At 49.9% G+C, this 27,337-nt stretch overlaps 2 protein-coding genes across 2 annotated transcripts in view; one reads left to right on the top strand and one right to left on the bottom strand.

Annotated features, from left to right (window-relative positions):
• Positions 1–1,971: 1,971 nt before the first annotated feature.
• Positions 1,972–8,385, bottom strand: NSA2 (NSA2 ribosome biogenesis factor). Its single transcript, XM_075342245.1, has 6 exons — positions 8,247–8,385; positions 5,238–5,425; positions 4,999–5,149; positions 4,737–4,916; positions 2,238–2,430; positions 1,972–2,140 (listed from the first exon to the last, which is right to left on the bottom strand). Exons 1-6 carry the CDS (start codon positions 8,247–8,249, stop codon positions 2,073–2,075), a joined length of 783 nt encoding a protein of 260 aa, XP_075198360.1. The 5' UTR covers positions 8,250–8,385; the 3' UTR covers positions 1,972–2,072.
• A 277-nt stretch (positions 8,386–8,662) lies between these two features.
• GFM2 (GTP dependent ribosome recycling factor mitochondrial 2) overlaps positions 8,663–27,337 on the top strand; it is a 121,693-nt gene continuing 103,018 nt past the window's right edge. Inside the window, exons 1-5 of the mRNA XM_075325388.1 lie at positions 8,663–8,706; positions 11,032–11,120; positions 17,207–17,294; positions 19,335–19,380; positions 27,117–27,214. Of these exons, the coding sequence (XP_075181503.1) occupies positions 11,070–11,120; positions 17,207–17,294; positions 19,335–19,380; positions 27,117–27,214 (283 nt within the window). The 5' untranslated portion in view covers positions 8,663–8,706; positions 11,032–11,069. The remainder of the gene's footprint in view (positions 8,707–11,031; positions 11,121–17,206; positions 17,295–19,334; positions 19,381–27,116; positions 27,215–27,337) is intronic.

Raw genomic sequence — 27,337 nt, 5'->3', positions numbered from 1 at the left:
CCGAGGCTCCGGCTGAGTGAGTGCCACAGGGGCCGAGCATTGCACACAGTGAGGGTAGGTGGAACCTGCAGGTAACATAGCCGCACATGAGGTACAGGTTGCAAAATAAGCCTGTGCCTTGGCACCCTTGCTCTTTGCGGACGACATGCTGTTGTCTCCTCTGAGAGTGATCAGTGAGGGTATATAGCCAAAAGCAAAATAATGCGGCCGAACAGAGAAAATGTATACTATATATATATATATATATATATATATATATATATATATATATATATATATATATATATATATATATATATATATATATATATATATATATATATATATATATATATATATATATATATATATATATACACACACATTATATATATATATATATATATATATATATATATATATATATATATATATATATATATATATATATATATATATATATATATATATATATATATATATATATATATATATATATATATATATATATACACACTTCGGCACCCTAGGGGGCCAGCACCTGGTAACCGGTGTGGCTTACCGACCGCCCAAAGCGGTTGTGTGTCCACCAGATTCCCCGCCTGGGCCTCCCAGAGCTGCAGAGCTCGTTCTGAAATCCTCCACCGGCAGAAGTGATTGTAACAATGGCTGCCAGAGTTCTCAGGGGAGGAGGGAGCCGTGGGCGGTGACTAATAAAGTGCGGGAATCTGGTGCCCCACAGTGCTCAGTGAGGGGGGAGGAGAACACCTAAGTATGCTCCAGCCCTCACTGCCGACGTCCAGTCGACCGTCCCGCCCTTACCCCTGACTGGCAGGCCCGGGGGCGGGAGTTATGGTACTAGGCCGCAGAAGCCGGGGACTAAATTTAATAACGCGGCCGACGAACAGGCGCGGTCAGCGCGGTAGTCCCGGTCGTCACAGAAAAACAGCAGCCGCTGCAGCGTCTGTAACACAGGCGCTCCATGCGCCGTCCCCAAGGGGACACAGAGTACCTTTTAGATGCAGGGCCTGTCCCTGATGATACCCAGTCTCCTGTCCGTCAGATTCCCCCAGGGGCTGCGGAGGGAGCCCGGTCCTAGTGAAAGGTGACCGGTTAGGATCCCACTTCTCCCAGAGCCTCTAAGGGATGGGGAAGGAAAACGGCATGTGGCTCCAGCCTTTGTACCCGCAATGGGTACCTCAACCTTGACAGCACCGCCGACTTAGTGGGGTGAGAAGGGAGCATGCCGGGGGCCCCGTGGGGGCCCTCTTTTCTTCCATCCGATACAATCAGCAGCTGCTGCTGACTAATATGTGGAGCTTGCGTGAATGTGTGCCTCCTTCAACACAAAGCATAAAACTGATGGGCCCGTGATGCACGGGAGGGTGTATAGGCAGAGGGGAGGGGTTACACTTTTTAAAGTGTAATACTTTGTGTGGCCTCCGGAGGCAGAAGCTATACACCCAATTGTCTGGGTCTCCCAATGGAGCGACAAAGAAAACGGACATGCGTGCGGGGTCATGAGAGGTCACACGGTCCGTGTGAAAACACAGACGTGTGAATAACAGCAAATAACATGGTGGCATCTGTTTTAAAAACAATGTCACACGTACCTGAAACACGGACATCTGAAGCCAGCCTAACATGCATATATTCATGAAATAAATAAAAAAAAAAAAGTTAGTTGGAGTGCTTTAAGGATCTGGCATGATACTTGAGGACAGGACTTAAACGGCAGCACTGTATGAAGACAGGTTCAGGTTATAATTAGCCCAAACAGCAAAGGGGAGAGAAGCAGCTGCATTTTCCAGCAAACTGAATCATGGCCTCATAGGGGGTCACATGAAGATAACACCTTTAGAATCAGATGCTGCCCGGTGGTGATCAGCATGGTAGGATTTTACCATTATTGCTGGGGAAAGCCGTTCTGTTCCCATATAAAATTGTTCTCGCTATCTGATTTAAAACTGAATAAAGACCAATAATGCCCACTTATTAACAGAAAACATTTATTACACTGAGCAGAAGGTGATCTCCCAATATGGGCCTGTTACTTCTAGCAGAATCCAGTCCACGTTCAGCCAAAGAGAACGTTATACGAGTAAAACTGCGTTAATGCAGCCATCGTTTTCTGGGTTATTCGTGACTTGTGCATATTTTCCTTAAGGAAGAAAAAAATAAATACAATGAATGTCAATACATTAGCATCATCATAGTATAAAGGACAATCAAATGCAGGTTAGGAATGGACGTCTTACCCCATATAACTTTGCCTCCTTGTGTGACCAGACCAAGCTCGCTGACGTTCACCTCTATGACTGTTCCCTTTGTGATGACGCCTAAGGTGGTGTAGAGGGGCGATGATGGGTTCTTCTTTACACCCAGGATAGGTAAGCAGAATGTGGCCTTCAGTTCAGGATGAGTCACATGAGCCTTTTTAAAACGTAGACCCTGGAAAACACAAGAAATTCTGGTTTGTGAATGATAAAAAAACATCCACAATTATGAATAACTGCTGTCTACCTCCATACACTCGTCCACATTTTAGGTGAGCGCATTTCTGCCTTGCCCGTGAAGTATAATCTGTTAGAAGGACTAATGAATGCTGCATTTTACATTTTAGGGTATGTAAATGGAATATATTTCATCCATCGACACGTTAGATGAGCAGTCACCTGCTAGGACACATTCAGTTTGGTTTACAGTAATCTTTCTAGTGCAAGTCCTTCTACAGGGTAATACATTGTTCATTCAAACTGGCCAACTGCTATAAAGGGGTTAAAATAAAAAAACAAACAAACCATAATTTGCCCATTTACTCCAATGCCAGTCCTGCAGCGATGATGGCATGTCCTTCATTCACACGACTGCTGCAACCTATCACTGCCCATGCAAACGTAACCACTGAGGAGATCAGCATTTGGCCCCAGTGGTCATGAGAAAGATGGATGTGCCATTTAATACGCCCTTTATGGTTATATTAGGATGCAACCAAGAAATGCTACAGCTAATACACCCCCAAAAAAAGAAATTAAAAAGTGAAAGTCCTCAATAGTTGATCTATCTACTGGCTAACACAGTACACAGGTATATTTTACCTGTAGCTAAAACCATAAACCCATTGTGTAGCTCCAGTGTTAAATGGAACCTGTCAGGTCCTGTATGCACCAAGAACTAATAGCGGTTCTTGGCTAGTGGGCCCGCTAACATGCTAATGAATGTGCAGTCAGAGGCATGGTCATGCTCCCCTCTGCTGCCACCGCACCAGACGTTGGATTTTTGCTCAGTGCGCATGATCCCCAGACTTCCGGTCATGTGCATTATGAAGCCTGGTGTACACGTCCCGGCTTCAAACTGGTGTAGCGCGCATGACTGGAGGTCCGGGGACTTCTGTTCGTGCGCACTAAGCCTAAACTTGGCGTCTGAGGCAGCGACAACGAACACAGGAATGCACGTCACCACCGAGGACGCTGAGGAATGGGCATTGAATAGCATGTTAGCCCACCCCTGTGGGTGTGTTAACATGCTTAGAGTGCATGTCAGGAAACAAAGCCCTTGCGCCTAGTCCCCTCGCTCATTAGCATATCATAAAAGATCTTTCTAAATACTTTTTCTAAACATCTCTATCTATGCTAGTGTATACAGGGACGGTTAGGCAGGAATTAGCAATATGCAGCCACAACTGCTCGTGGTTCTGGGTGAAAATTGCACCTGACACGTTCCCTTTAAAAAAAACAAACCACTTTCTTGATGTGCCAGAGTGATGTCTATTCTTTCACACTGCAAGAGCTGTGGCACAAATGTTCCTGTCCAGGTGCAAAACACTGTTTCCCACTCAGAACCCTACTGTCTTATTGATCAGATAATTAACACAACCCATCAGTACATGGCAGGTTATCCATTACAGGCGTCATAAATTGCAGGAATACGAGTGGCCGCCTGCAGCTTCCTCCAGAGATATCAGCTGATTAGCCAGTGTAAAGGGTACTTCTCACATAGCGAGATCGCTGCTGAGTCACAGGTTGTGTGACCTCATTAGCGATCTCACTGTGTGTGACACTAAGCAGCGACCTGGCCCCTGCTGTGAAATCGCTGATCATTTCACGCTGTTCTGGTGCATTTTTTGCTCGTTGGTCTCCCGCTGTGCAGCACACATCGGCGTGTTTGACGGCGGGAGACCAAAAAGCACCGACTAAGCATCGTACACTGGTAACCAGGGTAAATATCGGGTAGCTAAGCAAAGCTTTGCTTAGTAACCCAATGTGTACCCTAGCTACATTTCCAGGGAGCCAGCCCTGGCAGCCTGTAAGCGGTGTACGCTGGTAACCAGGGTAAATATCAGGTAACCAAGCAAAGCACTTTGCTTAGTTACCCGATATTTACCCTGGTTACCAAGTGCAGCATCGTTACACAAGTCGCTGGTGAGATCTGCCTGATTGACAGCTCACTAGCGACCCTATAGCGACATACCAGCGATCCTGACCAGGTCGTATCGTGGTCGGAATCGCTGGTACGTCGTTTAGTGAGATGGTACCCTAAGAAATGTCAGACAGTCTTATTGGCTACAACCTGGTCCTGAGCATGTGTGATGAGAGTTGGGACATTTACAGGTCTGTGGAAAATTACCTGTCACATCAAACGAATTCCCTATTTTCCATGGACTTTAGGGCTCCCAATCTGAGCCTATATTAAGGATGGAGGACACTACAATCCTATGTCCAGATTAGAAAATGGAAACCGTAACTTATCACACTCACCATGGGTCTGATAAATCTTTCATATTTAGGAGGTTTTCGTGTGAATCCATCTCCGACAAAGCAAACTTTGGTGACCATCCTTTTCCAAGCCTTCTTCTTCCTCTTTCCTGTGCGGATGACTTTAAGCACTTCTGTTTCCCCCTGAGCGCGGACTTTGGGGAGAGGAACCTCCCATTTACCCTAAAAATATAAACAAATAATGAGTAAGACTCTAGTACACGGATAGGACACCTGACCAATTTACGAACCAAACGTCACTCACTGCTTTCTCTTTTCGCTTCTGTTTGATCATATTGGAGAGAACTTTGGCTCGGTTTTGCCCTTCTCGGTCCAGCAGATAAGCGGGAACTGCACCTTCTGGCGTCTTCTCGTCATTCTTCTGTTTCGTGTTCCTCTTTTCATGCATTTTAATACTGGATGAAGGAAAAGACATGTGAAAATGCGGACTAATGCCATTCAATGACCTACCATGTTCTATGAATTGCCGAAAGAGCTACGTACGTTTTCTTCATCTGTATCTTCTCGGCATGGCGCTGCTTGTGGTAGAGTTTAGCCTTCAGGCCGATAAGTTTCTTAGCTTTCTGTGATCGCTCATGAGCCTCTCGGCCCTCCTTCTTCCTCTTCTTCTCATGGTAATCCAAGCGATATCCGTACCGCTTACGGTGTAACTCAATGTAGTCGTTCTGAGGCTACAAGTAGAAAAGGAGGAAGCCATAGGGTCAGTAACAGATGGTGACAAGAACTCCGCACCGATTCTACACAATATGAACAGGATAGTTTACTAAAATACAAGAAACTAAGAAAAAACAGATCCTGCCCAGATGGCACGAGTCAGTGTATATTCACACGGCACAGATATGCAACAGGCAATTCTGCAACTGACAATCAGTTCTGCATCTTGTGCTGGAGTGTCTGGAAAGATAAAAGGGGCAACTGTACAAATTACAGGTGATTATACTCTAGAGTGGATACTAAGCCCAGTAAAAACACATCATCACTAACCTGCAGGAGAAGCGATAACTTGCTAATCGGTTGGGGTGTCCGGCTGCAGGGACCTGTGCCCATCAGCACCAGTTTGGACAACTGCCATCTCTATTGCAATATAGTGCGACAGATTGGATACATGAATTCTAGGGATGATCGAATACCTCAAATATTTGGCTTCGCGAATATTTGCAGAATAGGTCGCCGCTATTCAACTATTCGCGAATATTCGATGCGCAATGTAAGTCTATGGGAAACCCGAACAACAACTATTCGGGTTTCGCATAGACTTGCATTACGCATCGAATAATCGCATAGCGACGACCTATTCGTCGGATATTCGCGATGCCAAATATTTGAGGTATTCGATCACCCCTAATTAATTCCCTAAGGGACTGCTTTGAAAAGTTGAGTGCAGCGCTCAGCAGCCACAGATGGAATAAATGGGGCAAGGGTCCAGCATGTGCCCTGAGCTCCATTTTAATGGGAATGTAAGTGCCCCATACAGCAGAACAGTGCCGATCCCAGTAGTTGACACTAGATAGGTGAAAACATTTATTTTTCTACATAGGTTGTGTGAGAATGTGATAAGTAAAATACTTTTAAATATTTAACATTTTTCTAAAGGTCTGTATTCAGCAAAAAGGTATGCTGCATATCCTGCACTGCCAGGATTTTAGATGGCAACTTCCATCTAGCAGTGTGCACCCATCCTCCAACAGACTGCATGAAGAGCGAGAGACATCCTGTCTGCACTAAACCTGTCAGGCTGACTGAGATGGATGTGCATACACCGTCAGCTGAAGAAAGGGGTTTATCTTCTGTTCACTCCATCCAGGCTTCTGTATGGTTTAATGAATAGAGGAATGGGGATTCAGGGTGCTTGACCGGATGCTGCTCTGAAATCTAAGACACTGCACACGGATTTATGGCTGTCGCCATCTCTAAAATCCTGGGAGTGTAATAGATAAAGCAAGACTTTTTTGCTAAATAAAGGGATTTTAAAATATACATTATTGCATTATTTTATAACAATTCTTGAAGAACCCCTTTAACCAGACATCCCGTTCTGATATTTCTGCTGCACAGTATCACTGTGGCTTCCTACACAAGATGAAACTTCTCACCACTAGAAGGTTTTAAAGTTGTCTCTGGTCATATAATATAGACTGCCCCGTAGGATGGGTCATCGCTATCAGATCCTTAGGGGTCTGGCATCCCCAGTGTTCAGCCGTCCTCAGGACTCAGATCAGCTCTCTGCACCATTCACCTGTGGTTGCTGCTGGTTGGAGGTGCTCAGTGTCAGGCTCTGATGATCTTAGACTGACGGCCTATTACCACATGATCCAAGAACACTTTAAAGGGAACCTGTCACCAGTTTTATGGCCTATAAGCTGCGGCCACCACCAGTGGGCTCTTATATACAGCATTCTAACATGCTGTATATAAGAGTGCAGGCTACTGTGAGAACATAAAAACCACTTTATAATACTCACCTAAACCGGTCGCTGCGGTGCTGGTTGGTCCTGTGGGCGGCGCTGTTCTTCGGGACCGGCACTTCCTCTCTCGGCTATCTTGCTCCTCCGTCTTCTGAAGCCTGTGTGCATGATGTGTCCACGTCTTACACACTCGCCGGTACTGAGGTCCTGAGCAGGCGCACTTTATCTGCTTAAAGTATTGTAGTATGCTCAGACCTCAGTGCCGGCGAGTGTGTATGACGTGGACGCATTATGCACACAGGCTTCAGAAGACAGAGGAGCAAGATGGCCGAGAGAGGAAGCGCCGGTCCCGGGGAACAGCGCCACAGCAACCGGTTTAGGTGAGTATTATAAAGTGTTTATGTTGTCACAGCGGCCTGCGCTCTTATATACAGCATGTTAGAACGCTGTATATAAGAGCTCACTGGTGGTGGCCGCAGCTTATAGGCCATAAAACTGGTGACAGGTTCCCTTTAACTATGTTGAAGTCTTCCATTTTCTGATCCACATTTTAAACAGTGAGAAATCAAAATTGTATTGGAAAGAGCCGAGATGAGAAGTAGAATATATAATCCAAGTAGTTTTATTGGGTGTAAGCTTTTTGAATTGATAAACGTCTTCAGGACAAACTACTACTATGGTATCAAAGTAGTGTATGTTCTCTTTGTTTTATTCTGTTAACACTTTTGCCTCTGAGATGAGACCCTATTGAGCTTGTCCTTTTCTTAGCTTTCACTTGTCAATAGTGGAACATGAGGCCCCCAGTACAATGCTCTCCCATATAACAAACCAGAAGAAACCCAGAATGCGGATACGGACACATACGGCCCCGGAGCAGCCAGTGGCTAGAACAGGCCCATCAGCTTTTGTCATCTCAATAATAAAGCGCCCAGTACAAGTGTGAGCCTCCCAGTGAAACATGGTTTATCAGGAGTCAGACTAGGACGCGGTGTAAGAGCCACAAATCTGATAGGCCGCAGCGTGCTCAGTAGGGGTACTACGAGTCCCAGCGTGCCCGCCAGCTATAGCCCGCACATGCCGCGCTCACCATGATGGCGGTCTTCTCCGGTGCGGGACTTCTTTATGTCCTTTACCCCGAGGAAGCGACACGAGATGGAACTTTCAGCCCCGGAGGCCCGGACACCGCCACCGAGCACGATGGAAGTGCAAAAGAAAGGCTCCGCCCACACAGCACGCCTTACGTCATTTCCGGGTAAAACCATTCTCGGTAGCAGCAGAGTTGACTTTATTCACTAGAATTAAGGCAATATTTTATGTTTCCAGTTCCATAGGAATTTCATCCCCAGCTGGTAAAACACGAAAAAAAACCCCTATTATATTTATTTATCAACGGTAATAACCTGAGGGGAATGTGGGTATTGGTGGCGTCCGGGCGCGGAATTCTGGGAAGAAGGTCAGATTTGTTGTTGATCCGCAATGACGTCATTACGCAGACTGTCATCACGTGGGGAGAAGAATAGTCACGTGGGGGTGTGAGCTGCATGCAGGTGAGTCGGGCTCTTGTAGGTCATTAATGTGTGTTCCACCAGCGTATGGCGTCCAAAGCGAAGTGCTACTGACCCTCTGCTCAGGGCCCAGGGTGTGCCCACCATACGGAGAGTCTCTATAAATAAAGCACTACCTGTGTAAAATACAAATATTAGACCCATACCCCCCGGCACCGTCCCGGTCATATTATACCATGTGACTACTACAGCCAATCAGTGACTTCTATTAGGCTGCTGTCCCCACTGAATAAATTTGCCTGGCAGCCTAATAGAGGCCTCTAATTGGCTGAAGTGGTGACATGACATAACAGTGCTGTACGCACCCTGGGTGACCCAGTTCTGACATCGCTGATGCGGGTGGTAACTATTATTTGTATTATTTTACAAAGTTGCCAAGAAATGTGATGCACAGATCCATAACCTCCATTAATAGACAGTGTAATAACGGGCTGGCTGCAGAGAGGAGGAGAGGGCGGAGGGTCACAGTGATGCAGAAGCGAAGGGTATGGGCGCAGAGTGAGGGGTATGGGCGTGCCTGCTGCCTCCTGCTATTATAGGGGTTATCTGCCACTTTTATACTTCCCCATTGGGGCGAACCTGCCATCAGGTCGTAACTGCCAAAATTATGCTATTAACCACCGGTTCCCTGCTGCATTGGGGTATAACCGGCTGCCAATCAACTGGATTAAAGGGTTCCCCCCACAACTTTCAAACTTACTATATGTAATATTTGAAATCTTCCTATTTTGACTCTGACCGCTACACCTAATTTTAGGCTCACACTCCATTTTCTGTACACAAGAGTTTTCAGCAGTCTCATCATCTCAAGGGTACTTTACACGCTGTGATATCGGTACCGATATTGCTAGCGAGCGTACCCGCCCCTGTCGGTTGTGCGTCACGGGCAAATCGCTGCTCATGGCGCACAACATCGCTAACACCCGTCCCACGGACTTACCTTCACTGCGACGTTGCTGTTGCCAGCGATCCGCCTCCTTTCTAAGGGGGCGGTACATGCGGCGTCACAGCGACGTCACACGGCAGGCGTCCAATAGCAGAGGAGGGGCGGAGATGAGCGGCTGTAACATCCCGCCCCCCTCCTTCCTTCCTCATTGCCGGTGGACGGAGGTAAGGAGATGTTTCTCGTTCCTGCGGTGTCACACATAGCGATGTGTGCTGCTGCACGAAGAACAACATCGCTACTGACCAGACAACGATTTTTCATAAATAAACGATCTGTCTCAGACAAACGATTTTTGCCTCTTTTGCGATTGTTTAAGGTCGCTCCTGCCTGTCACACGCTGCGATGTCGCTAACGGCGCCAAATGTGCGTCACAAACACCGTGACCCCGACGATATATCGTTAGCGATGTCGCAGCGTGTAAATGGCCCTCTAGACAGGATTACAGTGACGGATAACACCGCTAAGCATTGTGTTTCTTGCATAGGAGATCAGTGACCCACGATAGATTGCAGCGGTGGCCGGTAACCTTGGCAACAAGCACTAAAAAATGATCCATTCTTGAGAATAGAGATTTTTAATAACAAGTAAATTGCAAAGTTGCTTGTTTTTTTGAGGCACTTCTCAGTGTTAACTATTTAGGATCACTTGACATTAGTGATGAGCAAGCACTACCATGCTTGGGTGATCAGTGCTCGAAATGAGCAGTTGGTGCTCAGATGGGCTGTACTCGTGTACCGAGTTTCCCTTTGACTTCTGTTATGCTCGGTGAACGAGTCGCACCCATCCAAGCGTCCAACTACCGGTTACGAGTACCGTGAACCCTAAGCATTGTAGAGCCTGCTCATTGCTAGTTTTGAGCACCCGAGCATGGTAGTGCCCGCTCATCACTGGTTACGAGTACCGAGCACCTGAGCATGGTAGTGCCCGCTCATCACTGGTTACGAATACAGAACACCCGAGCATGGTACTGTCAGCTCATCTCTAGTTACGAGTACAGAACACCCGAGCATGGTACTGTCAGCTCATCTCTAGTTACGAGTACAGAACACCCGAGCATGGTAGTGCCCGCTCATCACTGGTTACGAGTACTGAGCACCTGAGCATGGTAGTACCCGCTCATTGCTAGTTACGAGTACCGAGCACCTGAGCATGGTAGTGCCCGCTCATCACTAGTTACGAGTATCGAGCACCCAAACATGGTAGTGCTCGCTCATCACTAGTTGACATCTCATTAAACACTGCATCAAATGATGCACATGAAGGTACCAAACATACTAATATATATTGTAATGTGTAGGCTTAGGATTATCTCTTAGCAGCTGCTAAGTTCTATAGAAAGTTAAAGATGTGTCTTTTTATAGGTTTGTACGCAGAGTCAGTAGATTACAAAGCTGCGAGGATGTTTGCGCTGTACAGGTCTGTGCTGGGAGCATCTGCTGTGTACCCAGAGGTAAGCACTGATCTGTGATTTTGGCTATCAGATCGTTATCCTATAGTGGCCACATACAAGCATATTTGATCCCCTAACTTTGTGAAACACTTGACAATCAACAATTATTGGATTCTTCTCATCGTAGCAGATTTTTAGGCAAAAAAATAATTTATCTGTATGCCTCTGTTTTAGGATTATACATTTGTTTTGTATTTTGGACCACACAAAAAATAATTAAGTTGAAATGATTTTATTATTATTATTATTATTTATTATTATAGTGCCATTTATTCCATGGCGCTTTACAAGTGAAAGAGGGTATACGTACAACAATCATTAACAGTACAAGACAGACTGGTATAGGAGGAGAGAGGACCCTGCCCGCGAGGGCTCACAGCCTACAGGGAATGGGTGGTGGTACAATAGGTGAGGACAGAGCTGGTTGCGCAGTGGTCTACTGGACTGAGGGTTATTGTAGGTTGTAGGCTTGTTGGAAGAGGTGGGTCTTGAGGTACCTCTTGAAGCTTTCCACGGTAGGGGAGAGTCTGATATGCTGAGGTAGAGCGTTGCAGAGTATGGGGGAGGCACGGGAGAAATCTTGTACGCGATTGTGGGAAGAGCAGATGAGAGGGTAGTAGAGAAGGAGATCTTGTGAGGATCTGAGGTTGTGTGCAGGTAGGTACCGGGAGACTAGGTCACAGATGTAGGGAGGAGACAGGTTGTGCATGGCTTTGTATGTCATGGTTAATGTTTTGAACTAGAGTCGTTGGGCGATGGGAAGCCAGTGAAGGGATTGGCAGAGTGGCGAGGCTGGGGAATAGCGAGGGGAGAGGTGGATTTAGCGGGCCGCAGAGTTTAGGATAGATTGGAGGGGTGCAAGAGTTTTGGAAGGGAGGCCAGAGAGCAGGAGGTTGCAGTAGTCGAGACAGGAGATGATGAGGGCATGCACTAATGTTTTTGCTGATTCTTGGTTAAGGAAAGCACGGATCCGGGAGATATTTTTGAGTTGTAGTCTGCATGAGGGGAAGAGGGCTTGGATGTGTGGCTTGAAGGATAGAGCAGAGTCGAGGGTTAAGGGGGCTTTACACGCTACGATATCGTTAATGTTTTATCGTCGGGGTCACGTTGTTAGTGACGTACATCCGGCGTCATTAACGATATCGCAGCGTGTGACACTGACCAGCGACCTTAAGCGACCTCAAAAATGGTGAAAATCGTTCACCATGGAGAGGTCGTCCCAAACTCAAAAACCGGTAAGGGTTGTTTATCCAGGTGGTTCATCACTCATGCGGCAGCACACATCGCTATGTGTGACACCGCAGGAGCGAGAAACGTCTCCTTACCTGCCGCCGGCCATAATGCGGAAGGAAGGAGGTGGGCGGGATGTTACGTCCTGCTCATCTCCGCCCCTCCGCTTTGATTGGCCGGCCGCTTAGTGACGTTGCAGTGACTTCGCTGTGATGCCGAACGTCCCTCCCCTTGAGGGAGGGATTGTTCGGCAGTCACAGCGACGCCGCCGACCAGGTAAGTATGTGTGACGCTGCCGTAGTGATAATGTTCGCTACGGCAGCGATTACAAAGAATCGCATGCGCGACGGGGGCGGGTACTTACACGCTCGCTATCGCTACAATTGCGTGTAAAGCCCCCTTTACTCCAAGGCAACGAGCTTGTGAGACTGGGGAGAGTAAGTACCATCAAGTTCGATGGAAAGGCTTGTTGGAGGACATGAGTGAGGAGGAGGAAGGACAATGAACTCTGTTTTGTCCATGTTAAGCTTTAGGAATCGCACAGAGAAGAAGGATGAAATAGCAGACAGACATTGTGGGATTTTGGTTAGTAGAGAGGTAATGTCAGGTCCAGAGAGGTAGATCTGTGTGTCATCGGCATAGAGATGATACTGAAAGCCGTGAGACTCTATGAGCTGTCCCAGGCTGAAGGTGTAGATCAGGGGTGGGGAACCTCCGGCCCGCGGGCCTATGCGGCCCGCGATGACTTTTTCTGCGGCCCCCGGGCTGATTCCCGGGAACTGTAGTGCTGGGGCGGCAGCCGCATCTTGCTAGCGGCTGGCCCTTTAAAACCCCACACAGCGCGTTCAATGCTGAACGCTGCATTTCCTATACCTGAAAGACTACGTCCCCACGCTGGCACTGCCTACGTGAGGACGTACTTTGTAGGTGGAGTCGGCTTAAGGTGCCCTACAATCAAACAAGAGGATTGACTGCCAAATGCCAATCATCCCCCAGGTCTTACTGTGCCGGGCAGCGCTCTGTGCTCGGCGGCGGCTCTCCCTGTTCCCGGCGGCTCTCCCTGTGCCCGGTGGCGGATGCTCTCCCGGCTGCGGCGGCGGCTCCCTGTACCCGGTGTCGGCGGCTCCCTGTACCCGGTGGCGGCGGCTCCCTGTACCTGGCGGCGGCGGCTCCCTATACCCGGCGGCTCTCCCTGCTCCCGGCGGCTCTCCCTGTGCCCGGTGGCGGATGCTCTCCCGGCTGCGGCGGCGGCTCCCTGTACCCGGTGGCGGCGGCTCCCTGTACCTGGCGGCAGCGGCTTCCTGTACCTGGCGGCGGCTTCCTGTACCCGGCGGCAGCTCCGTGTACCCGGCGGTGGCTGCTCCTCTCTGTGCGCGCCGGAAGCGACCTCCGTGCCCGCGGCCACCTCCAGCGCTCAGTGATCCAAGCCTCACCCAGTTCTCTAACTGTCTCCAAGCTCCCCCGGGTCTGCCTGTGCTCCCCAGCGCTCTGTGCCCCTCTTTCTCCCCAGTGATTTGTGCCCTCCCAGTGATCTGAGCCCACCCAGTCTCCCCAGTGATCTGTGCCCCCCCAGTGATCTCTGTGCCCCCCCAGTGATCTCTGTGCCCCCCCAGTGATCTCTGTGCCCCCCCAGTGATCTCTGTGCCCCCCCAGTGATCTCTGTGCCCCCCCAGTGATCTCTGTGCCCCCCCAGTGATATCTGTGCCCCCCAGTGATCTGTGCCCCCCCCAGTGATCTCTGTGCCCCCCCCCAGTGATCTCTGTGCCCCCCCCAGTGATCTCTGTGCCCCCCCCAGTGATCTCTGTGCCCCCCCCAGTGATCTCTGTGCCCCCCCCAGTGATCTCTGTGCCCCCCCCAGTGATCTCTGTGCCCCCCCCAGTGATCTCTGTGCCCCCCCCAGTGATCTCTGTGCCCCCCCCAGTGATCTCTGTGCCCCCCCCCAGTGATCTCTGTGCCCCCCCCAGTGATCTCTGTGCCCCCCCCCAGTGATCTCTGTGCCCCCCCCCAGTGATCTCTGTGCCCCCCCAGTGATCTCTGTGCCCCCCCAGTGATCTCTGTGCCCCCCCAGTGATCTCTGTGCCCCCCCAGTGATCTCTGTGCCCCCCCAGTGATCTCTGTGCCCCCCCAGTGATCTCTGTGCCCCCCCAGTGATCTCTGTGCCCCCCCAGTGATCTCTGTGCCCCCCCAGTGATCTCTGTGCCCCCCCCAGTGATCTCTGTGCCCCCCCCAGTGATCTCTGTGCCCCCCCCCCAGTCTCCCCAGTGATCTGTGCCCCCCCCAGTCTCCCCAGTGATCTCTGTGCCCCCCCCACCCAGTCTCCCCAGTGATCTCTGTGCCCCCCTCTGTCTCCCCAGTGATCTCTGTGCCCCCCCCAGTCTCCCCAGTGATCTCTGTGCCCCCCCCCAGTCTCCCCAGTGATCTCTGTGCCCCCCCCAGTCTCCCCAGTGATCTCTGTGCCCCCCCCCCAGTCTCCCCAGTGATCTCTGTGCCCCCCCCAGTCTCCCCAGTGATCTCTGTGTCCCCCCAGTGATCTCTGTGCCCCCCCCAGTCCCCCCAGTGATCTCTGTGCCCCCCCCAGTCTCCCCAGTGATCTCTGTGCCCCCCCCAGTCTCCCCAGTGATCTCTGTGCCCCCCCAGTCTCCCCAGTGATCTGTGTCCCCCCAGTGATCTCTGTGCCCCCCCCAGTCCCCCCAGTGATCTCTGTGCCCCCCCCAGTCTCCCCAGTGATCTCTGTGCCCCCCCAGTCTCCCCAGTGATCTGTGCCCTCCCCCAGTGATCTCTGTGCCCCCCCAGTCTCCCCAGTGATCTCTGTGCCCCCCCAGTCTCCCCAGTGATCTCTGTGCCCCTCCCCAGTCTCCCCAGTGATCTCTGTGCCCCTCCCCAGTCTCCCCAGTGATCTGTGCCCCCCCCCCCAGTATCCCCAGTGATATCTGTGCCCCGAGCCTCTCCCAGGTCTGTCTGTGCCTTCAGCCTCTCCCATCCGTCTCTGTGCCATCTGTGCCCCCAGCGTCCCCCAGGTTTGTTTGTGCCTCCAGCCTCTCCCATCATTCTCTGTGCCCCCAGGGCTGTCTGTGTCCCTTCGGCATCCCCAAGGGCTGTCTGCCCCCGGCTATGTATAGAACCCCAGCAATGTTTGTGCCCCCCAGCTATGTGTGTGCAACCCAGTGGTGTGTATATACCCCCAGTGAAGTCTGTGCCGCCCAGTAATGTATGTACCCCCAGTGACGTCTATGCCCTGCTGCTTCCCTAGTGATGTATATTCCTCCCAGCCCTCCCCAGAAATGTTTATGCTCCCTAGCTATGTCTGTGCTCCCCATCAATGATGTAGATATCCCCCAGTGATGTATGTACCCCCCAGTGATGTCTATGCCCCCAGCCTCCCCAGTGATCTATATTCCTCCCAACCCTCCCCTGTGATGTATATACAGCAGTCTCAGCCAACTCAAACCTGGAAAAGCAGTTGTGAAAAGCAACAAGATCAACATCGCCTAATATTACAGCTGCACCAAAGAGTAGAAGCTCCAGCCACCACAGTGAGTTAATTGTTTGACCAAATATATTAGGGTAATTTTCAAGTTGATAGTTTTGTGCGGCCCCCGAAGGTTGGTAGAAATTTCAAAATGGCCCCCGGCAGAAAAAAGGTTCCCCACCCCTGGTGTAGATGGAGAACAGCAGGGGTCCAAGAACTGAGCCTTGGGGGACACCGACAGATAGGGGGCGAGATGAGGAAGTGGTGTGAGAGTGGGAGACGCTGAAAGTTTGGTCGGTTAGGTATGAGGATATCCAAGATAGGGCCAAGTCTGTGATGCCCAGAGATGAGGGAACCTGTCACTTACTTGCCTGCAGATACGGTCAGGTCCAGTGGACGTTGCTGCTCTTGGGTCCGGCGCCTCCTTTATCTTGTGTGAGCTCCGTCCTCCCTGCTTGGTGAGGATGACGCGTCCTAGGTAATCCACACAGTGTCCTCCATTGTGCTCCTGTACACGCACACTTTGCTCTGCCATGCTAAGGGTACTGTAATGCACAGCGCAGGTGTTCTCCGATCTTTCCCTGTGCCTGCGCATTACAGTACTTTGCTCTTCCCTCAGCATGGCAGAGCAAAGTGTGCGTGTACAGTAGCACAATGGAGGACACTGTGTGGATTACCTAGGACGCATCATCCTCACCAAGTAAGGCTGATGGTGATCGCAAGGATAGAGGCGGCGCCGGACCCGAGAGCAGCGACTTCCTTTCAGACCTTACCATATTGGACCGTTCCGCAGGTGTGTAGGTGAAAGGCTCCCTTTAACAATGTTTTAGTTATATACTTGTTTTGGTGCCCCCTAGTTTTCTTTTCAGTCTCTTTTGAGACGTCCTCCTTGTGTGTCCTTTGGTGGTGGTCACACATGCTCAGTAGTGCTGCTTGGCGGCTGTATACTTTTATACATGGGCAGCAGACTTATATTTGCTGTCAAACTGGCCAGCCAGGAGAAATAAGTGCACTAGAAGCGGCTCCTTCTCTCCAGCCCTGGACCCAGTAGGTGGATCTGCTAAGAGAGAATAAAAAGAACACCAGGGTGCACTGTAACAAGTATGTAACCATACTATCCAGCCACTAAAGCATTATTCCAAGAAAAAAAACTGTTGCGTCATGCCAAAGAGAATTGTATCAATTGATTGAGACAACCCAGTTTTCTGTTTGTCATCCATTCATTTAAGGGTAACCTCAGGTCACTTGTTGTAGTATTGGCATCACAGTTCCTATTGCTAATATCAGTAGACGATACACAACCGCAGAAGCCATTAATGAAACTTGGGATAAAAATTAATGGTGACGATCGATCACACAATTGACATATCGCTGTTTTCTCCTCCAGTGTGTCCATTGCTGTAGAAGACAAGGTTTACTGTACAGCCGACTAAGACATCATAATGGATCCTCTAGGAGCTACAGCATGCCGGCAGGTATAGTTGTGTATTGGGCAACATTTCTGTGCATTTCATTGTAAGGTACATTATTCTTTAAAAAAAGAATAACCCCTTTCCGTCATCCACTGCAAGGCGGTAGCGGGTGTATAGAGTGGGGTACGGTGCTGAGCCCCCTCTATTCCCAGCATGACATAGTTGTGTTATTCTGCCCTCAACTGCCTCAAACAGCTGCGGGTGGAACATCGCCCTCTATTGTTACGTTTTTAAATGCCTCTGTCAACCATTAGAAATAGCATTTGAAGGGAAGGTGTCGTCCAAAAAAAAAAAATTCAATAACTGAAAAATTGTAAAGTATTCATGTTTTAATTAAATATTATTTGTTTTTAATTGAGCAATATATAATTTTTTTTTTTTTAAAAGTTAGATATTTTCCACTTTTAAACACTAGGGGGAGCAGCTGCTTAAATCCTACTGTACAACTACTGTAGAAGTAGCTCACATTACAGCTGCAGTAAAGTGGCCAGAATCTGCTCTCCTGTGTGTGATGTCACAGCTCCCCGTCCCAATCTGGGTGTTTCCAAAAAGAAAAGGGAAGATGACGTTTAGGATCACAGTGCGGAGCCATTTTTTGGTGACTGCAAAGTGATCCTAATATGTTTAAAGTGTCACCAAGGACCGCTGCATAGTGCTCGCCACATAGCGCTCTGCACGCCTCGTACTAGCATGGCACTCTGCATGCCCCTTACTAGCATTGCTCTGCCGCCCGCCCGCCCGCAATGCTCTGCCGCACGCCCGCACGTAATGCTCTGCTACATGCACGCCCACATATACCACCCCACTGTATACCGTGGTCCGCTGTATTTTGTGCTCTGCTGTATACCGCTCCTCAGTGTACCGCGCTCTGCTGAGCTGAGGCCCGAGGTGAGTACACGAGAGCAGGGAAAGCGACAGGGGGGCAAGAGTGGCATGGGGGGAGTGGCGGTGACGAGGGGGAGAGTGTAGGGAGGTCAGTAACGGTGGCCCGGCACCGGTATTCACACATCCTGAACGGGTAACGGGGAAAGTGCAGCATATCCAGCTCATAGCAGGGAGATTTCTGTGATAAGTATAGGTTTGGAGCCCGTCTATCAGACCCAATGCCCAGGGCGCTGTCGTATTTGATGTGACTGTCGTTAGAGCAAATCCAAGATGGCAGCCCCCAGTGCTTCAGTAAAACTAGAATGAAATAAAAACTAAATAAACAGTGAATTTAATTTTGTATTAAAAATACTTGATTTCATAATCACTATTATTAATACAAAAATAAAAAACGCGACATCTTCCCTTTAAAGCATGAGTAAGTGCGCCATTCCACACAACCATCGCCTCCCTGCCCAAACATGACATGTTTGCAGAGTACCAATGGGTTACATGGCAGCTGTGGGTCTGCTGAAGACCCTCATGTTTGGCATGACAGTGCTCTATTGAAACCTACCCTGTGGTGGGGCTTCTTAGGAGACCATACATGTTACTACATCCTATGGTATCGCAGTACATAGTAGGATAAGTGATTGGACAATCGCAGGGCCATCATCTTTGCTAGTCCATTGTCTTTTGACTTGTGGTGGACTGGTGGAGGGTAAATATTCATCATGTGGAGTAGTGCACAGTTCAGCTCGCTGCGCATGAAAGAAGCATTTGGAGCCCAAACCCTAAAAGTGCGTACGAGTATGTAAGATTTCAGAGGACTGCTTTGCCGTCACCTTACCGAGGAGCAATCAGTCATAAGCATATGGACTTGTGTGCAAAGATGACTCAGTGACTCGGCCCAAATGCTGGAACTCGGTGTAATGTTTTTTCACACCAGATAGCACATGTTAATTTCTAACTATACCACAACAACTAATCATACAAACAGCATTATTGTCATTCATTTGCGTTCAGGAGTGCGGGTCAGATTGATATGTAATTTGCTATGTCAGCTTTCCTTTAAGGTTTGTCTATTTTTCTTCCGATATAAATGTGTATATTTTCACTGTATATACTGCACCAATAGTTAGCACCATAGTCATTCTTTCTTCTACTGCTGTTTTTCAGGTGATGTCAAATCATTGCGGAGTATCATCACCCCTCCTGTCTCCAGGTAAGACGTTTTGGACATTGCTGGTATTCGGTACAAGCTTGCTCCAATTTCCTGAAAGTGTAACTAAGGGAACAGCGCTCCACTCCTGAGATCTCTCGCAGCGGTGTACAGTCTGGATTGAATGTCCGGGGGTTTATCCACTCACGTGCATGCATCCTCCTGCCTGCTAAACTGAGCGCTTCTGCACCGTGATTTACAGGTAGTCTATTAAGTGATTCATGTTGCCCTAATCACGGCGCTCTATGCAAGTCATCAATGTGCAGTTTTATCATCCAGCAATCGCCCCCTCCATGTTTTGGAAGTGTGTGTGTGATTTGCTCTTCTTGCACCTGTGATGCCTCCACTTTAGTGGGGGTTTAGCTGCATCCTGCTAGAGCATTAGTTTTTGGCCTGGGCGATTTACAACTGCAGCCCTATCTTTGCTGTAAGTAATGCTTAATTTTTGGAGGATATTTATTCCTCTTTTTGTTGATAATTTTATATTTAGTGTAGGGACCTACAAGCATGAGGTCCCGTGACGAGGGTTGTAGGCTTCCGTATTCTGGCCATAATACCAACTAAAACCTCATACTTTTTTATACAGGATGCAGCCAGGCCCCTTTCTGTTAGGCCTTGCATATTCGAGTCCTGTCCCTGTATGGTGCACAGATGGAGTACGGCTTGGCAGCCCGCCATATCTAATAGAATGGGAGTCACCTAATAGGCTGCGGGTTTGTGACTATGTGTCTGCAAGGGTGAAAAGCGCTTTATGCAAGACATCAGTGTGCTGTTTTACCATCCAGCAATTTCCCCCTCCATAAGAAAGTGTGTGTGATTTGCTCCTCCTGCACCTGTGATGCCTCCTCCTAGTGGAGGTTTAGCTGTATCCGGCAGGAGTAGTAGTTTTTGGCCTGGGCGATTTACAGCTGATGCCCTTCTTTACTGTAAGTAATGCTTAATTTTTGGAGGATATTTATTCCTCATTTCTTTGTCGCTCCATTGGGAGACCCAGACAATTGGGTGTATAGCTTCTGCCTCCGGAGGCCACACAAAGTATTACACTTTAAAAAGTGTAACCCCTCCCCTCTGCCTATACACCCTCCCGTGCATCACGGGCTCCTCAGTTTTATGCTTTGTGTGGAAGGAGGCACACATCCACTCATGCATTCTCATATTAGTTATGTCGGTTGGAAGAAAAGAGGGCCCCCACGGGGCCCCCAGCATGTTCCCTTCTCACCCCACTACGTCGGCGGTGCTGTTAAGGTTGAGGTACCCATTGCGGGTACAAAGGCCGGAGCCTCATGCCGTTTTCCTTCACCATCCCTTAGCGGCTCTGGGAGAAGTGGGATCCTGACCGGTCATCCAGTTACTGGGACCGTGCTCCCTCCGCAGCCCCTGTGGGAATCTGTCGGACAGGAGTCTATTTATCCTCAGGGACCGGGCCCTGCATCTCTAAGGTACTCTGTATCCCCATGGGGGTTGTGCATGGAGCACCTTCATCCCGGACGCTGCAGCAGCTGCTGATTTGTGAAGACCGGCGGACTTCCGCGCCGACCGCGCCTGCTTGTCGGCCGCGGTCTTAAATTTAGTCCCCGCCTTCATTGCGGCCTAGTAGCAAAACTCCCGCCCCCGCGCCTGTCTGTCAGGGGTAAGGGCGGGACTGCCGACCTGACGTCGGATGTGAGGGCCGGAGCATCCTGTATGTTTCCTCCCCCCTCACTGATCACTGTGGGGACCCCAGATTCCCGCACTTTTCTAGCGCCGCCCACGGCTCCACTCCTCCCCAGAGAGCTCCGGCAGCCATTTTTTTTTGACATTCTGCCGGTGTAGGATTTCTAGGAAAGAGCTCTGCAACTCTGGGAGACCTAAGGCAGGGAATCTGGAGGACACACGCTCCGCTTTTTAGCGGTCGGTAAGCCACACCGGTCACCCGGTGCTGGTCCCCTTAGGGTGCCGGAATAGTTACTATATATATATATATATATTTCTGTTCGGTCGGGCTATATACCTTTCCCCATATACCCTCAGTGATCACTCTCCTAGGAGACAACAGCATGTCGTCCACAAGGAGCAAGGGTGCCAAGGCACAGGGTTATTTTGCGACCTGTACCTCTTGTGCGGCTATGTTACCTGCGGGTTCCACCTACCCTCACTGTGAGCAATGCTCGACCCCTGTTTTGCTTACTCAGCCGGAGCCTCGGTCACTAGTGGGCCCCCCGGCTCAGGTAGACCCCCCTGCTCCCCCTGTCCAGGCGGCAGGGACAGAGTTTGCCGTTTTTGCTGAGAAACTCTCTGAGTCACTTTCACAATCCATGGCTCAGTCTATGGACAAATGGTCTGCCAAGCTGCTTGAAGCTTTGCAGTCCAGACCGGTCCTTACACAGGCCCCGGGCCCTGTTGGATCGTCCCCTCCAGGCCCCTCTCTGTCCGCGCCGCAGCGCGCTCCCAGGGGGGGCCCTAGGTCTCACGTGGAGGACTCCTGCCCGGACCACAGTCCCAGACCGGCTAAGCGGGCTCGCTGGGAATCTTCCCCGACTTCTTCACGCTGCTCGGGTTCCCAGCTTGAGGACTCTCTGGAGGACGAGGCGGACGTCGCAGCTCAGGGCTCTGACCCTGACGTTGCTCTCAATCTTGATACACCTGAAGGGGACGCCATAGTAAATGACCTTATCTCGTCCATCAACCAGGTGTTAGATATATCTCCCCCGCCGCCACCTGTAGAGGAGTCGACTTGTCAGCAGGAGAAACACCAGTTTCGGTTCCCTAAACGTACACGGAGTGCGTTTTTTGATCACTCTAACTTCAGAGATGCTGTCCAGAAGCCCAGAGCGGTTCCGGACAAGCGCTTTACTAAGCGCCTTACTGACACACGTTACCCCTTCCCCTCTGACGTTGTTAAGGGTTGGGCTCAATGTCCCAAAGTGGATCCTCCAGTCTCTAGATTGGCGGCTAGATCTGTGGTATCGGTTGCAGATGGCTCATCGCTAAAAGATGCCACTGACAGGCAGATAGAGCTCCTGGTGAAATCCATCTATGAAGCCACGGGCGCGTCTTTTGCCCCGGCTTTTGCAGCCGTGTGGGCACTCCAAGCTATCTCAGCTTGTCTGGCTGAGATTAATGCGGTCACACGTAATTCTGCTCCGCAGGTTGCGTCTTTGACTTCTCAGGCGTCAGCTTTTTCTTCATACGCCATGAACGCAGTTCTAGACTCTGCTAGCCGTACAGCGGTGGCATCCGCTAATTCTGTGGCAGTCCGCAGGGCCATGTGGCTGCGCGAATGGAAGGCAGACTCAGCTTCCAAGAGGTTCTTAACCGGTTTGCCGTTTTCTGGCGAACGATTGGATGAGATTATTAAGGAATCCAAGGGAAAGGACTCCTCCTTACCCCAGTCCAAACCGAAGAGACCTCAGCAACGGAAAATACAATCGAGGTTTCGGTCCTTTCGTTCCTCCGCCAAGCCCCAATCCTCTTCGTCCAACAGGCCGGAGAAAGGCCAGAGGAACTCCTATGCGTGGCGGGCTAAGCCACGCCCCCCAAAAACCCGCCGGAGGCAATGCCTCCAAGGCGGCCTCTTCATGACTCTCGGCATCCCCGAACCGCATCCTCGGTCGGTGGCAGGCTCTCCCGCTTTTGTGACGCCTGGTGGCCACATGTTCAAGACCGATGGGTGAGAGACATTCTGTCTCACGGTTACAGGATAGAGTTCAGCTCTCGTCCCCCGACTCGTTTCTTCATAACCTCTCAGCCCCCCGCGTGAACCGATGCACTTTTTCAGGCGGTGGACGCTCTGAAGACCGAAGGAGTTGTGATCCCTGTTCCCCCCCCCCCCCCCCCCAGGAACATGGTCGCGGCTTTTACTCCAACTTGTTCGTGGTGCCAAAGAAGGACGGTTCGTTCCGTCCCGTTCTGGATCTCAAACTACTCAACAGACATGTGAGCATCAGACGGTTTCGGATGGAATCTCTCCGCTCGGTCATCGCGTCGATGTCACAAGGAGACTTCCTAGCATCGATCGACATCAAGGATGCTTATCTCCATGTGGCGATCGCACCCGAACATCAACGCTTTTTGCGTTTCGCCATCGGGGACGAACACCTTCAATTCGTGGCATTGCCTTTCGGCCTGGCGACAGCCCCACGGGTGTTCACCAAGGTCATGGCATCTGTTGTGGCGGTCCTACACTCTCAGGGCCACTCGGTGATTCCCTACTTAGACGATCTTCTGGTCAGGGCACCCTCTCAGATGGCGTGTCAAAACAGCCTTACCGTCGCCCTGGCGACTCTCCAGCAGTTCGGGTGGATCATCAACTTCCCAAAATCCAAGTTGACACCGACCCAATCACTGACTTACCTCGGAATGGAGTTTCATACTCAGTCAGCGGTAGTCATGCTACCGCTGGACAAACAGCTTTCTCTGCAGGCAGGGGTGCAATCTCTTCTTCGGGGTCAGTCACACCCCTTGAGACGTCTCATGCACTTCCTGGGGAAGATGGTGGCAGCGATGGAGGCAGTGCCCTTCGCGCAATTCCATCTGCGGCCACTCCAGTGGGACATTCTCCGCAAATGGGACAGGAGGTCGACTTCCCTCGACAGGAACGTCTCTCTTTCCCTTGCAACCAAGAAGTCACTTCAGTGGTGGCTCCTTCCCAACTCTCTTTCGCAGGGAAAATCCTTCCTACCCCCAACCTGGGCTGTGGTCACCACGGACGCGAGCCTGTCAGAGTGGGGGGCGGTTTTTCTCCACCACAGGGCTCAGGGAACCTGGACTCCGTTAGAGTCTTCCCTTCAGATCAATATTCTGGAGATAAGGGCAGTGTATCTAGCCCTATTGGCTTTTCATCGGTGGCTGGAGGGCAGGCAGATCCGTATCCAGTCGGACAATGCCACTGCCGTCGCATACATCAACCACCAAGGAGGCACTCGCAGTCGTCAAGCCTTCCAGGAAGTCCGACGGATTCTGCAGTGGGTGGAAGCCACAGCCTCCACCATCTCCGCAGTTCACATCCCGGGCGTAGAAAACTGGGAAGCATATTTTCTCAGTCGTCAGGGCATGGACGCTGGGGAATGGTCTCTTCACCCAGACGTGTTTCGAGAGATCTGTCGCCGCTGGGGAACGCCGGACGTCGATCTCATGGCGTCACGGCACAACAACAAAGTCCCGGCATTCATGGCTCGGTCTCAGGATCACAGAGCTCTGGCGGCGGATGCTTTAGTTCAGGATTGGTCGCAGTTTCGACTGCCTTATGTATTTCCTCCTCTGGCGATGCTGCCCAGAGTGCTGCGCAAAATCAGGTCCGACTGTCGTCGCGCCATTCTCGTCGCCCCAGATTGGCCGAGGCGGTCGTGGTACCCGGATCTGTGGCATCTCACTGTGGGTCAACCGTGGGCGCTCCCAGACTGCCCAGACTTGCTGTCACAAGGGCCGTTTTTCCATCTGAATTCTGTGGCCCTCAACCTGACTGTGTGGCCATTGAGTCCTGGCTCCTAGCGTCCTCAGGGTTATCTCAAGATGTCATTGCCACCATGAGACAGGCCAGGAAACCAACGTCCGCCAAGATCTATCACAGGTCTTGGAGGATCTTCTTATCCTGGTGCTCTGATAATGGTTTTACTCCCTGGCCCTTTGCCTTACCCTTTTTTCTTTCATTCCTCCAATCCGGAATGGACAAGGGTTTGTCTCTCGGCTCTCTCAAGGGACAAGTATCGGCGCTATCCGTATTTTATCAAAAGCGTCTAGCCAGGCTTCCGCAGGTCCGCACATTCCTGCAGGGAGTTTGCCACATAGTCCCACCTTATAAGCGTCCGCTGGAACCCTGGGACCTTAACAGGGTGCTAACGGCTCTTCAGAAACCACCTTTCGAGCCGCTGCGGGATGTCTCTTTATCACGTCTTTCGCAGAAGGTGGCATTTCTAGTGGCAGTTACATCGCTCCGTAGAGTGTCGGAGCTGGCAGCGCTGTCATGCAAAGCCCCCTTCCTGGTTTTTCACCAGGATAAGGTGGTTCTGCGTCCTGTTCCGGAATTTCTCCCTAAGGTGGTATCTCCTTTTCATCTCAATCAGGATATCTCCTTACCTTCATTTTGCCCTAATCCAACTCACCAATGTGAAAAGGATTTGCACTCATTAGATCTGGTGAGAGCACTCCGGCTCTACGTGTCTCGCACGGCGCCCCTGCGCCGTTGAGATGCGCTCTTTGTCCTTGTCGCTGGCCAGCGTAAGGGTTCGCAGGCTTCCAAGTCAACCTTGGCTCGGTGGATCAAGGAACCGATTCTTGAAGCCTACCGTTCTTCTGGGCTTCCGCTTCCTTTGGGGCTGAAAGCCCATTCTACCAGAGCCGTGGGTGCGTCCTGGGCATTGCGGCACCGGGCTACGGCTCAACAGGTGTGTCAGGCAGCTACGTGGTCTAGTCTGCACACTTTCACGAAACACTATCAGGTGCATACCTATGCTTCGGCAGACGCCAGTTTAGGTAGGCGAGTCCTTCAGGCGGCGGTTGCCCACCTGTAAGAGGGGGTCGTTTTCGGCTCTTTTTTTTATCGAGGTATTCTTTTACCTACCCAGGGACTGCTTTTGGACGTCCCAATTGTCTGGGTCTCCCAATGGAGCGACAAAGAAGAAGGGAATTTTGTTTACTTACTGTAAATTCCTTTTCTTCTAGCTCCTATTGGGAGACCCAGCACCCGCCCCTGTTCCCTTCGGGCTGGTTGTTCTTTTGTGTACACATGTTGTTCATGTTGAATTGTTCTTTTGGTTCATGGTCTTCAGTTCTCCGAACATCCTTCGGATTGAATTTACCTTAGACCAATTTATAAGTTTCCTCCTTCCTGCTTTTGCACCAAAACTGAGGAGCCCGTGATGCACGGGAGGGTGTATAGGCAGAGGGGAGGGGTTACACTTTTTAAAGTGTAATACTTTGTGTGGCCTCCGGAGGCAGAAGCTATACACCCAATTGTCTGGGTCTCCCAATAGGAGCTAGAAGAAAAGGAATTTACGGTAAGTAAACAAAATTCCCTTCTTTTTGTTGCTATTTTCCTAATCACGGGCAGTATAAAGTGCAGCCCGGTTGTATGATTGTAAACAGCTTTTTTATTATTATTATTATTATTATTATTATTATTATTTTATTTGTATTATTATTATTTATTTATTTTTTATAATCATAATAATAATATTATAGAGAATATACTTTGAAGAGCTGGCGGGGCCCAGAGACGAGACTAGTCGAGCCACCTGGAGGAGGAAGGGATGAGGTTCAGGACTACCCTTGTGTTCGGCTCTTCAAAGTACATTTTCTCTTAAATGCCAGAGTACCGTATTTCAAATAATATACTTGGATACGATTGTGCAGCCACGCTGTGATTCATGCCGCCAGCGGTTTGGATGGCATGTATCTCCTCACATGCTCACTTACACCATCAGTGGGGGGGAAGCATATCAAGGCCCCACTATGTTTACACATTGAGCCGTCCTAATCACAAACTGCTGAGATACAGCTTGGTATACATGGCTCTTATACAAAAATGTTGGTTGAATTATTTATTGGCAATGGTACACAGCAATTTTGGATCCAGAGGCAGTTTACATGAATGGTATGGGTAAATTAATGGTATGTTTGTGGCTCATTGCCCCATAGAAGCCGATCCAGCCGCTACTATAATTTTACAAAGGACTTTAGAAAAACTTTCTTGGTTGCTGCAGTTTCATCACTTCCATATTTGTGAGGCTTCCTATATTTCTTCTGTTTTTCTTTTACTGCAGGATCAGGAACATAGGGATCATGGCTCATATTGATGCTGGGAAAACCACAACTACAGAGAGAATGTTGTATTACTCCGGCTACATTCGGGCGCTCGGAGGTAGGAGACCATTCACAGTGTTTGCTGTACTTGAAGACTTTCTTTTTCTTAGAAACTATCTATAAAAAAATAAAAGGAAGGCAGCAAGATTGTAATGAAAAGGAAGATGGATAGTCACAGCCA

The sequence above is a fragment of the Anomaloglossus baeobatrachus genome, chromosome 1 (genome assembly GCF_048569485.1).
Source record: "Anomaloglossus baeobatrachus isolate aAnoBae1 chromosome 1, aAnoBae1.hap1, whole genome shotgun sequence".
NCBI classification, from domain to species: domain Eukaryota; kingdom Metazoa; phylum Chordata; class Amphibia; order Anura; family Aromobatidae; genus Anomaloglossus; species Anomaloglossus baeobatrachus.
The sequence above is the reverse complement of the archived record's forward strand: the minus strand, read 5'-3'. Positions and strand labels throughout refer to the sequence as shown.